Here is an 18,701-nt window from a genome sequence, read left to right as displayed (position 1 = left end):
TCTGTTTGAAACTCATTTTCCAACCGTTCGTCAAAACACACTGCCACTCTTAGCACTATAACTCAGCTTCTAATGAAACAAATCTCATAAACAGTTGACACAACACTAATGAAGATTTCCGCTTTTGACAACAAAAAGATACAACAGATGGCGCCACTAGTTTCTTCTATTTTCGAAGAGTTCGGTTTCTTTTTGGACAGAGGGGATGTATGTCATGGAGTCTTCTGACTCAGTGGAGATACCTGTATAATAATAATGATGCTGTAATTTTTAGGGTTATGGTTCTGTTGTATGAAGCCTTAATCAGGCACACATATCAATTGTTGTGTACAGATTTGGTCACCTGATTTTCAAAGGGATGAAGATCTCTTGGAAAGCATCCAGAGAGAAAAGTAACTAAAGTAGTATTAGGTCTCCGAAATGTTGCATATGAGAACAGAGAAATGCCATTTCTAGAGCCTGGTGTACATTATGATATTAATTGGTAAGAAGTGTTCCAAGATTGATGTAGAAAAAAAGTTTTGTAGAATGAAGTAAATAGAACACATAGCCAACTCTAGAAGCAGTATAAAATGGCATGAGCATCATTTTTCATGTTTTTTTGTTTTTTTTTTCATGGAAAATGAGTGATGAGCTGATTACATTGCCTTAGTGTAGTGAGTAGAGCCTCTGTAGCTCAGTCGGTATAGACGAAGCCCTTTGGTCGGAAAACCTGGACTCAATTCCCGTCCATGACGTGAAGAGCTTCATCTGGTCTCTTTCAACTGAAGGTGAATTAGCTGGTCTCATACGGAGGTAGAGGTTTTTTTTTCCGCCCGAAAAGGTGGATTTTTCATCCCTCGTGAAACTGGCTCTGTGAATACACACACATGTTGAAAGTTTATTTTTCACTTGGTTAATAAACTTTCAACATCTTTCTCTAAATCCAGAGTAATTTAATAAAAAGGTGGCACACCTTTTGGCAACTCCTATAGGTAAAGATGACCTCGCCATTGCTTCTGCCTGGTATATCCACTTCTGGGCCTTGCTCCTACTGAAGAGACCTCAATAAAGGTCGAAACTAGTCTGGGTAATGGCCCTTCCCTTAATGCATAACATTATACATATCCGCAAGGAGATGTGTTTTGCATTATGAGAGATATTGAGACAGGAGTGATGTTAGCTTGCTCCACCTTTTCTATGAGTTGCCCAGTGTTATACTACCTTACCCCAGTCCTGAAGATATTTTCAGGTGCAAACTTTGTTTGCTCACACTTGGATAAAGGATTAAACTAAATTTATTACACACACACACATGTATTTACAGCCATGAATACATACGACAATACATGGAAGAGATAGGGTTCCCACCACATGTCGTTACACCCATAGTCAGCCATGAGTCACATCATGGTAGCCAACCTCCTAGATAGAAGATGACACATGGGAATGGAAGCATAGTGACTACAGAAACATTGAAGAGTGTAAGGTTCGGTTTTGTGAGCATTCTATGAACCTGTTAGGACCTTTCACAGTGGATCTTCTACTCAATGTGAGAGATCCTGACAGGCATGGAGGTCTTGGTAGTGGTGATGATAATAACTCTCTTATACATTTCATAGATTCCAGAAGCAGTTTTTCCAAATATTTGGGCTGAATTTGATGCATTGACATGTTCTTTAAAACATCATCATGTATATCAAGGATTTAGGCCTAACGTGGCCTGTTCCGGCCTTAGAAGTCATCGTTGAATCATTTAAGAGGATGTCCTGGTTTTCTTTTTCCTAATGGTTTGTATTTTAAGGCTTGTTTTGATAATCTTTCTGTTTTCATTCTTTGAACGTGTTCCATCCATTTATGTTTATATTTTTTAATTTTTTCTATTATTGATTCTTGGTTTAATTCTTTCATAATTTCTTCGTTTCTTTTATGACATGCTAATTTACATTTTTAATAGTGCAATTTGTTAGAAATTATGCACTTGTCTTTAAAACATCATCATCTGTACAATAGAATTAGCCATGCTTTATGCATGCACACATGCAATCCTTCTTTATTTATCCTTTCAGGGATAAATGATTCTCACCATCCAATGTGAGACTACCATACTGCTTATTGGAGGCCTGAAATGGTTTGACAATGTTGGGCCTAAAGAGCAGATACCCTGAGTATATAACCATTATCCCACTCATGGTACTAACTACAGTTTCGCATCCTTCAGTAGTGTAGTTTTAATTTAAAAAAACAAACAAACTAAATGAGTCATTACTTCACACTAATGAGCATTTGATACACATTACCTGAGCACACTGTCCACTTTTAAAATTCTTATGTATAATACAAAAATCACAATTAGAATTTTTAAATTCCACTTAAATATTACAAGCTTTAATTTAATTTGGTTATATTAAACCATTAAGAGGAATGTACTAAGTATAATATCTATATGACTTTCTTTCATATTATTATTATTTTTTTTATAGCGGCATGACAGTATCAAACCTAGACGTTGCCGTGCTCTCTATGATTGTGAAGCAGATCGGGAAGATGAACTGTCTTTTAAAGAAGGAGAAATTATTATTATTATTAGTGAGACAACAGATGATGAAGATTGGATGGAGGGTGTAATTGATGGACAACCAGAAAGACAAGGTGTTTTTCCTTCTAGCTTTGTTCATGTTTTAAAAGAATAATTCTTAAAAACCAAGTGAACGAAGCATTATCTAGACATAATTTTATTGGTCTTTTGCCCTGTGATGGGTTGAAGTCCTATGTGAGGTCTTCCACTTGACATGGCAGTACCTAAAGGATGCAGCAGTGTTCTCTATTGTATCCTCACCTGCTTTTTTCTATACAGTGTGCTTGAAAACTGATGCTCAAAGCTCACACCGCAACAACTTATTTCTACCTACAGTATATGCATTACTGCCAGTGACTAGTTATGTGTAGTATCAAATATTGCACTATATTGTTACCTTCTGTGGCTAGTCTACCTAAATTTACTTATCAGCATGATATACATTCAGCAGAAGTGACCAATAAGCAACAGAATATCAGGAAGAAGCTTTATCATAATATTTTCACAATAATGAAATAGGCAGCATTTCCAGCCTGGATTTACTAGTCAGCTGTCTTCATTTCTGTGAGTGAAATATGCATAATTCTTTAATCATTTAAGATATAACAAACATGCCACACTTCCTCATATGAACTATAGTGGCAAAATGGTATATGCTTGAAGCACAAAGTTATAATTTTGTTGCTATATCAAAAATTCCTGTTCCTTTTATTTTATTCATGATATGTTAATGAGGATTGTAGAAATATGTAACATAAATTATTAATTCATAATGTGAGTGGTGCAAATTTTTCAAGTCAAGGTGATAATATGGAACGAATGATAAATTCAAATTTTTAGTCTTTCTTTATGCTGTATGAAGTTTTTATGTACTTCTTATTCATAATGTATATTAACATGATTACATTTCCAAAATTAGTCATTACAAATGTGGATTTAAATATAGAGGACTAAGAGCAACTTTATTAATAGAACAGGTGCTTTTTATGCTTACTTCCATAACTACTTGTACAAGCATAATCGCAAATTGCTGTAGATTTTTATAAAAGTTGCTACATTGATGAAAGAACTTTTGTACATTTTGAAAATTGCTAAGGGGTACTTTTAGAGTATTACCCAAGTCTTGTAGATATTTCAGAAGCTAGTCTTTGATAGAGAAATCTGTGTTCTCGTTGTTGTATTAAATATAAGCTGAAATACTCATTCCATGAATGTACATTGTAAATAATATTGTCATGCCAGAGTTTTTCTTGTTCAGACACTGTATCTTGAATTATCACTGAAAACAATGGAAATGAAGTTCCCTTTCTTTTTCATAAGTCTGAGATGTATAAATAATTTTGGATGCCTCTCAGAAGTGTGACAGTAATCCTTACTCCAGTTTTCAGTATATTTCCTTAGAATTTAAACTACCTTTCTTTATGTGCCACATAATTATGAATTTGTATGAAACACCACATTTTTAAATTATTAATAAGAAGTGTTAGAAAACAAATATTTGTTACATGTTGAAAGGAAACAGATCACTCAGATTTACTAAATGGTGCTTCATCTGATATTTTATATTGGCATAAAATGGCAAAAAAAAAAATGGAAGGAGTAGTATTGTCTTCAGAATTTGTAAATTTTTATTTATAAAATTGACTGTGCAAATCTGGTGCTACATATTAAGATGTTTGATGACATTTATAGTGAAAATTCTCAATAGTGAGTTTAAGCTTCACTATGGATAAAATTCCTATATCATCATTACAAAACAAATTTATGCTAAACTAAATCTTTATGATACTGACCATTAAAGCTGTTCAGCTGATTATTATTTTTAAAAAATCCAGATGTGTATCTATAAAATACATCACCTCAAATAAAGAAATATATAATGATAGTTTTAAATTTATGGCATTTCTTTTTCAATCTTGAGAAATCTAATTTGCAATTTAAAAAAAAAAAAAAAGGATAAATTTGTTCTTGTCAATGTTTAAAAAAAATGAACACTTTGGAGAAGCCTATGATATGTGAATATGGATATAACATACTTTTAATTGTAAATATACTTTTAATAGAGGTATTTTATACTATTGTACTATAAGCATTAATTAATTTTATATTTCATGTTGCTACTTTTTTGTTATTTAATATATATTTCACTTCTTAAATCAGAGACTATCTTCGGCATCTCAGAACTGCAATGTGCACATTAATGTGCTTTATCTGAGTTGAAAATAAAATTTTAGACACAAAACACACTAAAATATTTGTCTCTAAATGTATTTGTCTTTATTATTTTAATTTTGCAGTAAATATAATGCAACTAACAAATATGTCATTGATAACAAAGATAAGAAACAATTGTCATGAATGCAGTAGCAATTTTTTCCAGGTTTTGAATTTTATTTTTCTTTAATACTGTTTAAACATATATGGTTCATGAACATTGTGTGTGTGTGAGAGAGAGAAACTTTATGTATGTATGTATATATAATTTATAAATATTGCCAGCCTGGTTGGCCAAGTGGTTAGCCTATCTGCTCTCCAGCCTGCGAGTTCAAATCCCGCTGTGGGCATGGATGTTTGTGATTGTAAAAATAGTAGTGGTGGTGGTTGGCGGTAGATGGCGTTGGTGTAGATGATGAAGGTAATTGCGGTTGGTGGAGTACTGTAGAATAGGTGTCCTCCCTCGATGAGTCTTGGACTCCGTGGAGGTGTCAAATAATTTAATAATAATATATTAAAGCAAAATAGTCGAGTCATGCTACACTAGACTGACAAGACTAAAATTTTGTTAAATGGCAAAGGCTTCTCCCAAACTGGTTCTCCAGAATAAATGCATCCAAAAGTATTAGCCCTAATGTGTGTGTGTGTGTGTGTGTGTGTGTGTGTGTGTGTGGATATTAAGCTTGAATATGTGTGAACTGAACCAAAATCCTGAATCAAACTGAACCTATTAATGCTTTACTTGCCATTCGTTACTATTTCTGCTAAAAATAATACTTCTTTTTTTTTTTTTTTTATGAATCACACCCATGAAAGGTAGTTTGCCTATAGTACATCAGAATTTCAAGTCACTGTAGAGTAGAGCTGTATTCTCACATTGGATAATGAAATTCATCTATCACCTAAATACATTCACAAAATATCCATGGTTGCAATCAGATTTGAAGAACAGATATGCCAACCACTCAGCAAACTAGACCAGCTACTATAATGTGTTACAGTAACAAAAAAAATTAATATGTAATAAATATATTTTAAATATAGAATTATTACATTTGATTTTAAGACTTGGCTTGTGAAATCATCAATACGATAGGCATTACTAGTTTTTTCTTCGGGCTGTTTAATATTTACAAAACTTAACAAGCATGGTATGAAAGGCAGAATCAGACTATGAGAGGAAATTAGCTGGACTGACCAACAGGAATCTCAAGTACAGAAAAGGAATTTGTGTAAGGATAACTAATGAATGGAGATGAAATTGTCAGCAGAAAAAAAAGTTGAATTATTGAGTAAACATTTACCAGGTATGCTGTTTAAAGTGTTTTCACTTGGTTATACTATAAATTAAAGATGCCAAGAAATTAGATTCTTGGTTTAATCCTTTTATCTAAGTGTAAGCAAACAAAGTTTGTGTGTGAGGCTAATGACTTCACATCACTTGCCATAGTATCCCATAATGCAAAGAACATATCTGTATGGACATGTATAATGTCCATACAGATATGTTCTTTGCATTATTTGATTGAAGGCAAGTGATACAAAGTCATTGGTCTCTCTCTCTATATATATATAGGTAGCCCAGTTGTGAAGTTACTTCATGTACAAACTTTGCTTACATTTATATAAAGGATTAAACCAAGAATATAATTTCTTGGCATCTTTAATTTATAGTATAACCAGGTGAAAAACTTTCAACATTATCTCTAATCCAGAATACATTAGTAATAAGGTGTGACACCTTTTGGCTACTTGTATATGGAAATATGACTTCTGCATTACCTCAATCTTGGTATCACTTCTGGGTCTGGCTCCCACTGACGAGACCTCAACAAAGGTCGAAACCCATCTGGGTCTGGCTCTGAGAGGCTCTGCTTGGAGGTAGATTTTTGCCTGTCTCTGAGTGGGGGCCACCTCTGAGATTATGGCTCTGCTTGGTGGTGGGGGTAGAACCAATGCTGAAAAGTTCTTCTCGGTGACAGGGTGAGTCTGTCACTGAGTGGAACAGTGCTGAGTTGGGTGATATTTTGGGATCGTCTTATTTTTAGAGCCCGCTTTACTTATACAAAGGTCGAAACTGGTCTGGATAATAACCCTTCCCATAATGCACAGCACTATACATGTCTGTAACGATATATGCTTTGCATTATGGGATACTAAGGCAAGTAATGTGAATTCATTAGCCTCTATATACAAGTAGCTCAGTCAAGAAGTTACCTCACATGCAAACTTTGTTTGCCTACATTTAGATAAAGGATTAAACCAAGAATATAATTTCTTGGTATCTTTAATTTAAGATATGTTGTTTAGTTGGAGGAAATACTAATTACACCTACTAGGTGTTACATGACCATCACCCATTGAAAAATCACTGCCTTGTTCATTGGAGGTCTGAAGTGGCTGTTACCATATTTAATTCATAGAGTAAGGGTTCCATTATTTTTTTTTGCCCTCCATCCCTCCCCCAAATTCGTCAAGTTGCATTGCAGTAATCCAAACATACTGTGAAGATCTTCCCAATTTTCAAGGATACAGACCTCTGTAGACTCGCTACCAGGACAGAACAAAATTTTGACGTTGGTAGGAGGCTTTCTGGATTGTCTGGTACATAATCTTGTCATCTACTGCCAGTCATGCCTGTAGGGAAGTTGTGTAACATTATGGGAGAGACACTGTCAAGGCACCTCTGTTTGGGCAACATATCTTAAGAGTATTTCCTCCCGCATTGTTTTCTGCTGTTCTTTTTCTCATCATTGCATTTAAAATAAAACACAAACCGCTCTCAAAAAATTACTCAGAAAGTCTTTAAAAAATTAAATTTCTTCTGTATTGATATCACCAACATTTGTGGTATAAACAGCAACCTACAAGGGTGGTCTGAAACGTTCTCTGCCTCGACTATAGATGGCAACACTATCGGCAAGATTTATTTATTTTTCTAAGTTGGTACATCTGTCATAAGCATCCATGTGAAATTGCGAAGCATTCTATCAAGTAGTTTGTTTTATACAGCTGTCTGAATTAAAAGTTCTCTGTATCCCTTGAAATGGATAAAATTGATTATTATGCAGTTATATAAAATTCTTTATAAAAGAAGGTTTAATGCCAGAAGAAATTCATTCGAGTTTATGCGCACTCGTCACCTTCGTTTTCGACAATTAAGAAATGGGCTGCTGAGTTTAAACATGGCCATACCAGCCTTGAAGATGATCCACGTGAAGGACGTCCAAAAAGTGTAACAACAGAAATCATTGATCAAGTGCACAATATGGTATTGGATGACCGGCGAGTCAAAGTGCATGAAATTGCTGAGACTATAAGCATTTCAAAAGAATGTGTAGGATATATTTTGCATGAAGAATTGCAAATGAAAGCTTTGCACAAGATGCACTTGCTCACAGCAAATGAAAAATGCTAACATGAAAATCTCTGAACAGTGTTTGGAGCGTTTTAACAAGAATAAAACTGATTTTGCGCATCGATTTATTACTATGCATGAGACCTGGATTCACCATTACATACCGGAATCCAAAAGAAAATAAACATCTTTCATCGGGACAATGCACCTGCCTGCAAAGGTATTTTAGCAATGAGAAAATTAAGGGATCTGCACTATGAATTGTTGGAACATCCACCCTGTTCCCCACATTTGGCTCCCTCTGACTTCTGTCTCTTGCCAAAACTTAAACTCTTCCTCGCTGGTCAGTGGTTTTCTTCGAATCAAGAGGTGATTGCAGCTGTAGAGGGTTATTTTGCAGATCTTACTGAGAACCACTACAGGGACGCGATAATGGCTGGAGCATTGCTAGAATAAATGTATTAGTCTTAAGGGAGATTATGTTGAAAAAAAAAAATAATTTTGAAATTATAAATTTGTTTTTTCATTGTTAGGCTGAGAACTTTTCAGATCACCCTCATAAATGATCTGCACTATTATCTGCAGACATTCAAACCTAATTTTCTGTTTTTGACTGAACCTGAAATCTGCTGACTTGGGTAGTACTTGTACTTTTGTGTGATCCAGTATTCCTTGCAAAAGAATACTTGAATCTTTCCTTTTTCACCTTCTGTGGCTTAAATTTCCTTGACTCATTATGTAGCATTCATCTGCTATCTCCTTTACACTTGATTTCCTTCAGTCCACATTCCCTAACAGTGATCTCATCTTTCTTAGTGACTTTACACCTGACTCCTTTTTTTCCAGTTCTTCTTGACCAAGATAGAAGAGAAGCAAAGATTTTTCGGTAAGCAATAACTGAAAATGTTCATCTCTAGACCAGAATCTGACAGTCCTCTCCACTCAGCCAAAATACTTTAGATCTTCTTAACCAGTTTCCCCTTCCAGATACAATGTTGAGATGACTGCTCTTAGTAATTCAGATCACAATCTCATCTAAGTTTCATCTGTAATGGAACACATTCCATTCACAATCCCATGAACTTTGACAATAGTGTCATGTTGGAAGATATCCTCTTGACTTTTGCTCTTCCTTTCCATAAACTATTGTTTTCAATTCTCCAGATCCAGATACTTGTGATCTTGTTAAAGAAATTATCCATGTTTGAACAAAGGTCTTCATTCCTTTCAGTTCAAAATTCTTGTCCTATATATCCAAGCCATGGTTTTCCAAAAAAAGAGCAAGATGGTCCAAGAAGGAACAGCTTATTGTAAATGGCTTAAGACACTCATTGTAGGTGTATATATATATACGGCGGCTGTTCAATAAGTTATAAGACTATATTTATATTTATACAGAAAACAGGTTACCTTTAATCGTCATCATTTACATGGTCTTTTTCGAAGTAACTACCGTGAGAAGCGATGCATTTGTCCCAACGTTGCGTCCACTTCTTAAACACATGACAGTCTGTTTTTTGGGAGTTCTTTCAAAACCACCTCTGCAGCTTTTAGACATGCTTTGTTGCTTTCGAAATGGCGGCCTCTTAGTGGTTTCTTGAGCTGAGGAAACAGCCAGAAATCGCACAGTGCGAGATCAGGATTATATGGAGGGTGTGGTAGGATATCTGTGTTGTTCTTCTGCAAAACGTCCACTATACAACCAGCAATATGTGGCCTTGCATCATCGTGGTGCAACAAGAAGCCATTCTTCAGCAATGGATGCTTCCTTTTGATATGCTGTAACATTGTCCGTAAAACATCTGCGTAATATGAGCCGTTTACAGTATTCCCAGGTTCTACTGCGTGTTGGTAAACAATGCCTTCGTAGTCAAAAACATTATGGTCATAACTTTACCAGCCGATTTTACAGTTTTTGCTTTCTTGGGAGTAGGCGAAGACGGATGCTTCCATTCACTGCTTTGTTATTTCATTGTAGGGTCATAGTGATACAACCAAGCTTCATCTGCTGTAATGATGAGTTTCAAGAAGTTGTCGCCTTCTTGTTCCAGTCTTTCTTTCCATTCTGTGTGCACATCCACTCGATGCTGCATTTGCTTCGATGTCAAGAGTTTGGGAATCCATCGAGCGCAAACACGTTTCAGTGGCAAATGTTCAGCCATGATTGAGTTGAACACTTCCCACAGAAATATTCAGGACAACATGCAGCTGGCGTACTGTAATTCTGCGATCCTCCTTGATGATAATCGCTGCTGTTTTGATCATTGTCTCTGTGATGGACGTTGAAGGTCTTCTCTTACGTTCAAGATCTTCCGCATTTTGCCTTCCTTAAAAGTTTTATGCCAGCGAAAAACACTTGCCTTCGACATTGCATCATCGTGGAAAGCTTCGCGTATCATGTTAAAAGTGTCCGATGCCGATTTTTGTAAACGCGCACAAAATTTATAATCGCATAACGCTGTTCCAAGGACTCTTCCATTTCGACGACTGGTCACGAATTAGGCGCGCCGAAACAAGCTTGCGTTTAGTCACGTGACACTCTGGCACATCAGCCCGTATACACCATCTATCAACCTCTTTTGTTAATACAGACAGCAACATTTCTTTATTCCACAGAAATTAATATTGTGATCAGTGGTTTCGCAACAGTAAAATTGGTCTTATTACTTACTGAACAGCCCTCATGTATGTATATGTATATATATATTTCAAAAAATAGATTTAATGACTCCAAGACCGAGATAACATATAAAGATTTTAATGATAAATATTTATTCAGTATATATATATGTATATATATATATATATATATATATATATATATATATATACTGAAGTCTGCAGGGCTGAAAATTAATATTGTGATCAGTGATTTCGCGACAGTAAAATTAGTCTTATTACTTATTGAACAGCCCTCGTGTATCGTGTATATATATATATATATATACCTATACTGAAGTCTGCAGAGCTGAAAATTCTTCATTCACAGTCTCACATTGAAATAGCTAAATATAGAAACTCCACAAAAGCTGTTAGATGCAACTTTTGTCCAGATAGAGTCCTCTCCCAAGTCTACATAATTAACACATTCCTTTTCCTTTACCTGAAACATATCACATTTACCCTGTGACCTTGTCAGAAAGACGTTGGAAAAATCTTGACCAAAAACAGTTTCTGAAGAGAAGAAAGGTGTCTGTTCACATTTTTCTTGAACAGCTGATGGTGGTTATCTTTTGCGGCAAACTGTTCCAAAGAACAGAAGTTGGAGGAATAATAGAGAAGGCAGCAAAGTTGGTTCAGCGTTTTAAGACGGACTATAAAAGGATGTTGGTTAGCAACAGCTCTTGTTTCAATGATTTTAGGAATAACAGTGGCCAATTCAGCACAGCACTGTCAATGAAAGTATATGTAGAAGAAGCATAAGCCAGAAACTGAACATCTGTGTGAGAGAGATCATTAATTAGCCAGATTGCCCTCTTCTGGATTTAACTGAGCAATCTTAGAGGATTTTGGTGCACCACCCCAAATATGGGGGCAACATTCCATGACTGGGCAGATTTGGGCTTTCTATAGAGTTAGCAGCTATGAAGGAGTATAGTAGTGTCTTGTGAAAAAGTACACCAAGTTTTTTTCACCTGTACTTGAAATATGGTTATGATAGGAAAGATTGGAAATGCAAGTCAGTCTAAAAAGAGAAATCTGATTGTGTTTGGATATGTCAGTAATACTGAGAGTATTAATAATACAAGCTCTTTCTTTCGAGAGATCAGACAGAACTGAGTTTTGGTGGCATTGACGTTTACAAGGTTGTCCTTGCCCCACTGGGACATAGCTAGAAGATTTAAGTTCAGGTCCCTGGTCGTGGTAGATTTTGAGGATTCTGATACCTGAGCACTGACAGCTTTGTCAAATAAAAAGGAGGAATTAAGTCTACTGTCAGCAAAGCTTGATAGCAGGTTGTTTATATATATGTAGAAAGTTTTTTACCTTGGGTATGTATTATGTTAAAGATACCAAGCAATTTTATAAGCTAGGTTTGTTAATCCTTTTTCCCAAGTAAGCAAACAGACAAGTAAGTCAAGTTTGCGACTGCACGTAGTGCAACTCGTGGTAAAGGTGGAGCAAGCTGTGATCACTTTCCTTAGAATTTTCCCCTAATGCAAAGCACATTTCCTTCAGAAATGTATGATGCTATGCATTAAGGTAATAGTCATTACCCATACCGGTTTCGACCTTTATTGAGGTCTCGTCAGTAGGTGCCAGACTTAAAAATTGCAAAGGGTGAAGTAATACAGAGCTTATAAGTATTTTACCTATAGAAGTTGAAATAAGGTGCTTTGACTTCATTAAATAAAAATCTCAGGATGAGAGTAATATGTAGAAAGTTTTTTATCTTGGGTATATTAGGTCAAAGCACCTTATGGCAACTTGTATAGCTAAAATACTTATAAGCTCTGTATTACTTCACCCTTGGCAATTTTTAAGTCTAGCTCCCATTGATGAGACCTCTATAAAGGTCAAAACTGGTATGGATATTGACTATTACCTTAATGCATAGCATCATATTATTATTATTATTATTATTATTATTCAGGCCTCCATGGAGTCAAAAGACTCATTGTGGGAGATCCTTCCTAAGAAACACAAAGTCTATCATACCTCTCATTGACCGTCCTCGCTCTCACAACTCCATCAGGCAATGCATTCCATGGTTCAACCACCCTCCACACAAAGAAACCACTCCTCACCCTCTTGCTCACAGTTTCCATTTGTAACTTCCAGGGGTGGCCCCTTGTCATCACTCCTTCACGCTGTTCAACCAAGTGAAAGAACTCCCCAGTGTCAACCCTGTAACCACCTCTCAACAGTTTAAAAGTCTCAATCATATCACCTCTCCTTCTATCCACCAAACTCTGCAGTCCACATTCCCTCAGCTGATCCTCATAACTAACATTGTACAGTCCTGAAACCATCTTTGTTATCTGCCTTTGTACCCTTTCCACAGTTAATTTATCCCCTTCAAATCCTGGGGACCAAATCTGAGAACAATAATCTGTTTGATCAGCGTCTTATACAATGGAATGATAACTCTTTTATGTCTGCAGGGCAGCGTCCTTCTCATTATTGCAGCAACCCTCACTGTTACCTTCACCACTTTTGCAATATCTCCCCTAAATTTCAGGTTTCTATCAATCATCAACCCCATTCTTGTCTCCCGTACTTCCTTCATTATAACTCCTCCCATAGAGTATGCAGTGTCTCATCGATGTTTCCCAAACCTCAAGACCTTACATTTTGCTGCATTGAACCGAAACCCCCATTCATTTGCCCATCTATCTAGCTTATTGAAATCCTCTTGCAGGGCTGCCGCATCTGCACTATTACTAATAATCCTTCCCAGCTTCGCATCATCTGCAGACAACTGAATATCCCCTTGCAATCCACTGACAATGTCATTGATATAAAGGTTAAACAATATAGGACCCAGTACTGAGCCCTGTGGGACCCCACTTGTAACGCTCTGCTTCCTTGAAACTTCCCCATCATACTCAACTCTGATTCCTATCGGACATCTAATTCTGAATCCAGTTGACCAATCTGACATCCAGATCCATGTGGATCTGGATGTCAGATCCACATGGATGTGCTGCAACTTAAATATCAGTTTGTCATGTGGCACCCTGTCAAATTCCTTCGCTAAGTCTAAGAAAATGGCAGTATATGTCTTGTAACTTTATCATAAAAGGCTAGCATATTGCTAAAACAAGAGTGCACCTTCACAAATCCATGTTGACTCTCACAGATAACATTACCCTCATCTTCCCAATGCTGTATACTGTCCTTCACTTCTTTCTCCAAGATCTTACTAACTACTGATGACACACACAAACTGGTCTATAATTAAACACTTCCATTCTGCTACCGCCCTTATGCAATGGCACTATCTTACCTTCCTTCCATTCCATGGGCACCTTTCCAGCAGCCAGACTTTCATTGAAAAGCGGTCAAAGGCACTGTCAGTTCCCTAGCACATTCTCTCAAAACACGTAGTTAAATACCATCCAGTCCCACAGCTTTACCGACATCCAGAGTCCTCAGTATTTGAAACACACTCTCCTCCTGTACCTCTAAACCTCGAACCTGCCCTATCCCTCTAGCATTAAAACTGACTCCTCCAGGATGAAATAGTCCAATAAAGTGTTCATTGAACAATTCTACTATGTCCTTTGCATCAGTCACTCTATTCCCATTTTTATCCTACAATATCATTCTTCCACAGTTATTTCTCCTGCTACTGGCCACATATTTAAAATAATCCCTAGGATTTTCTTGGATCTTAGGGCTAATCTCCTCTCATATTCCAGTTTCGTCTTCCTTACCATACTAGTCGCTCTCGTGGCCTGTGTCTTATACTCTTCATGCATGCTCTCTCCTCCTGTCTCCTTATATCTCTTCCACAGCCTCTTTATCGCATGCAATTCCTGATTAATATTGTTTGTGATCCACTTTACTCCAAATTGTGTCCTCTTGTTCACTCGTGGTGTACAACTTATCATTGCTGCTAACAGATATTCTTTCATAATTTCCCACGCAGTAATGATATCCCAGCCAATTCCTCCCTCCATGAAACTTCCCCAAGTTGATATCTTAGATTATTATAATCACCTGCCTTATAATTCCACATACGTTCCCGTCTCTTTAATACTTCTGCATGCCGATTCATTTTCCAAGTGAAAACCATATAGTCACTCTCTCCAACTGGTTTGAGAGACGTCATCTCAGTTATTGCTATAACCAAATCCAAAACTCTTGAACTTCTTGTTCCCTCTATTACATGATGCCTAAGATATTTGTCCCTCAAGAATTCTAGAAATTCCATTCCCTTATTGCTATATCATCTTCCTCCCCCCAGTTTATACTACTGTAGTTAAAATCTCCCATAACAATCATTCTTGCATTTGCCAAACTCAACTGTCTAAACATTTCCTGGTCCCCACCCTCTGTGCTCCTGGGTCTGTAGCAACACCCCACTAAATATCCTGTCTTGCCTACCTCTACCTCACACCATATGCTTTCAAAATCATTAGTGTCACTGCCTTCCAAAGTCTCCACTCTCAGAGGACATAGGTCGTCACTTATCATAAGCAGTACTCCACCACCACGCTTTCCCTTCCTATCCTGCCGAAAAATGCTGTACCCAGCGACTTCTATTCCTGTTATTATATCCTCTTCTGTCAACCACGTCTCAGTGATCCCAATAATTTTTGGCCAGGCTGATACTATCTGCACCATCAATTCCTCTCCTTTAATTCGAATATTCCTGGCATTAGTATATAGCATATAAATATCATTTCTATACCCAGCATTATCCCCTTCTAGACTCCACTGGGCTCAGTGTTACCTGATGTTATCCCCTTTCTCCCAAGTACCCATTCCCACAAGAGGCCACCCCTGCTACCATTCTCCCGGGGAAACACTGACTTTTTCAGAACAGCAATCTCTCTCTCCAGATGCCTACGTCCTTCCTCATTTAAATGTAAGTGGTCTCTTGCATACAATTCCTCTCTGTCCTCAAACGCACTCCAAGCATCCACATATTCCAGTCCTCTCTTGTCACACACTCTAGCTATTATGTCATTCAATATTACCACTCTTCTGCTCATTCGTCATTATCATAACTAGGCAACACACACTACCTTTCCTCTCTGTGTCTTCTTTCGTACCACCTCAAGTATATTTCCACACCGAAATGTACTTTTTATTAGGGGAAAATTCTAAGGAAAGTGATCACAGCGCGCTCCACCTTTACTACGAGTTGCCTAGTGTTGCACTACGTGCAGCCGCAAACTTGACTTACTTATCCGTTTGCTTACTTGGGAAAAAGGATTAAAAAACCTAGCTTATAAAATTGCTTGGTATCTTTAACATAATATATACCCAAGGTAAAGAACTTTCTACATATTTCTCTAATACTGAGATTTTTATTTAATGAGGTCAAAGCACCTAATGCTAACTTGTATAGGTAAAATAAGCTCTGTATTACTTCACTCTTGGCAATTTTTAAGTCTGACACCTACTGACGAGACCTCAATAAAGGTCGAAACCGGTATGGGTAGTGACTATTACCTTAATGCATAGCATCATACATTTCCGCAAGGAAATGTGCTTTGCTTTAGGGGAAAATTCTAAGGAAAGTGATCACAGCTTGCTCCACCTTTACCACGAGTTGCCTAGTGTTGCACTACGTGCAACCGTAAACTTGACTTACTTGTCTGTTTGCTTACTTGGGAAAAAGGATTAAAAAAACTACCTTATAAAATTGCTTGGTATCTTTAAGATATATATATATATATATATATATATGTTGAATCCATACATGAGAAGTTGTTGATCAACCTATAGTACATTAGTACCATATATGGGTAGTGGGGTTGGGAAAAGTGGAACATTTGATTTAAAACACTATACTATATTCCTTGGGAAACACATCAGGCGTAAGACTTTCACAATGCAGCAATATTGCAGGGATGAAGAAGTAGGAGGAAAAGAAACTTGTTTTGTGCATTTCAAGGTGTACTGTGAAGGGATGTTCAGCAGCATCTGCATGTGTTCCAACAAGCTTAGTACTAAGTGGGAAATTATCAATGCTATTTCAGATGAACACTTCCCATGGAAATATTTATAGAATACACATTGCAGAAACTAAACATATATGCGAAAATGGGAGGAGTGAGTTGGTAAGAGATGGGTCATTAATAAGTCTTATTGATCTCCTTTGTATTGAGTCAAGCATTTTGAGGGAAATTTTAGGGGCCATATGCAAAATGTAAGAGAAATATTCGATAGCTGGGAAGATTTGTGATTTGTATAAGTTAACAGCTGTTCAGAGGTGAATTAATGTCTTTAGTGAAAGAGAAATCCTAGTTTTTTTAGAAGCTGAGGACGCAATGGTTGTGATTAGGGTTTCCTGGCTGGAATTCCTTCCCACTCGTTCTCTGGAATTTTTTTCGTTTTCTCGTTCCCGAATCCCGAGAAAATTTATTCGGGAAACCGGGAAAATATTTAATAAATTATTTTTTATTAAATCATAAATCATATTTTAATATTTGTTTATAGATTGCCGTCACAATGAGTAAAGAGTATAACGAATGTTGGGAATATTTTAGAAAAGATAAAGATAACGAATCAGATCGTTGCCAGATATGCTCCAAAACTTTGCAATGCAAAGCATCAGCAACCAGCGCTCTACATAGGCACCTGGTATACATTCATGGAATGAACGTGAAAAAATAGTCTGAATTGAATAATGATGAGCCAATGCTTTCATCTTCTAAGAGACAAACGACAATTTTACATTATGTCAAGGGACTGGAATTAGAAGAAACCGTAAGCAAATTAGCAGCCTTGGATGAGATGTTAGTCAACACCATCACAAAAAGTGAGTTTATTAGGGAAAGTTTCACAAGCAAAGGAATGCAGTTGCCAAGTAATCCATCTTCAGTTATGACACTAATACATAATTATTGTTGTAAAGTGAAACAACTGTACATCCAGAAAGTGAAAGTATTCAAATGTGATAATAAAAAACTGAACATTTCAATGGACGAGTGGACCAGTTGCAAGAATCGCAGATACATGAATGTTCACGTATACTGCAATGAGAGCTCTATGAACTTTGGTTTAATAAGAATACATGGGAACTGTCCTGGAGAAAAAAGTGTTTTCCTTGGTTCAGGAAAGATTAGAAAACTTTCAGTTAAAACTTGAAAGTGATGCGGTTGCATTTGCAAGTGACGGTGCAGCTGTTATGGAAAAATTCGAAAGATTATCACCGATTCCACAGTACTGCTACAACCATGCACTACATCTAGCTGTAACAAAAGTATTTTATGTTAAAAAGTTGAAAGGTGAAGCATCAGTGACTTGTAGCAGTGATAGTGAATTCAATACAGATTCTGAATACGATAAAGATGATAACAGTGAATCTGAGTTAGATGGTGTGGCCCGAGCTGGTCAGTATGATTTGCGAGATGATCAATCTTCAGCAACTAGCAGCGTACGAGAATTATGAAAATATTTAAATATTCTCGCCTGCTGTGTAGTCCACTTTAGTGGTATTTATTTTGTCACAACTCAAGCAGAATTCATCGTATAACTCATCCAGGTTAATGTCGGATTCTAGATTAAGTGCCTTCACAGTCTCTTTCAAATGCTTGAAAGACAATTCACTTTGGAGGTTTAAGTTCTTCAGCAGACTAAAAAGATTGTTTTCTGTGAAGTCAAATGATTTCTCCAAATGGCTTAAAGCTTTCTTGTTGAACTTAAGAAATTCTGACTTGCGCTGAGGGATCATGGCCTCTAATACCTCTTCAGTGGCATTTCCAAAGAACCAGTCCTCTTGTCTTTTAAGAAGTTTATTTCGTAAAACAGACTACTTCAAATGCCTCTGATGCACTCAAATCTTCTTTTTCTAGGAGTTTAATACATTCTTCAAAAATTATTGAAACATTTGAAAAAAAATAAAAAGTAGAGTTTGGCTTGCTGGATGTCCTTCTTGTCGTCAAATATTTT

At 36.6% G+C, this 18,701-nt stretch overlaps 1 protein-coding gene across 3 annotated transcripts in view; it reads left to right on the top strand.

Moving 5' to 3' along the window:
- The window catches only part of Asap (ArfGAP domain of ASAP), a 718,739-nt gene extending 713,938 nt beyond the window's left edge, over positions 1 to 4,801 (top strand). For all 3 annotated transcript variants that reach the window (XM_090411444.1, XM_090411445.1, XM_090411443.1), the window contains one exon: positions 2,463 to 4,801. In XM_090411444.1, the coding sequence (XP_090267570.1) occupies positions 2,463 to 2,672 (210 nt within the window). In that variant the 3' untranslated portion in view covers positions 2,673 to 4,801. The remainder of the gene's footprint in view (positions 1 to 2,462) is intronic.
- The last annotated feature ends 13,900 nt before the right edge of the window (positions 4,802 to 18,701 follow it).

This window comes from Typopeltis vanoorti, chromosome 21 (genome assembly GCF_054136105.1).
Source record: "Typopeltis vanoorti isolate ZY-2024b chromosome 21, IOZ_Tvanoo_1.0, whole genome shotgun sequence".
Lineage (NCBI taxonomy): Eukaryota > Metazoa > Arthropoda > Arachnida > Uropygi > Thelyphonidae > Typopeltis > Typopeltis vanoorti.
The sequence above is the reverse complement of the archived record's forward strand: the minus strand, read 5'-3'. Positions and strand labels throughout refer to the sequence as shown.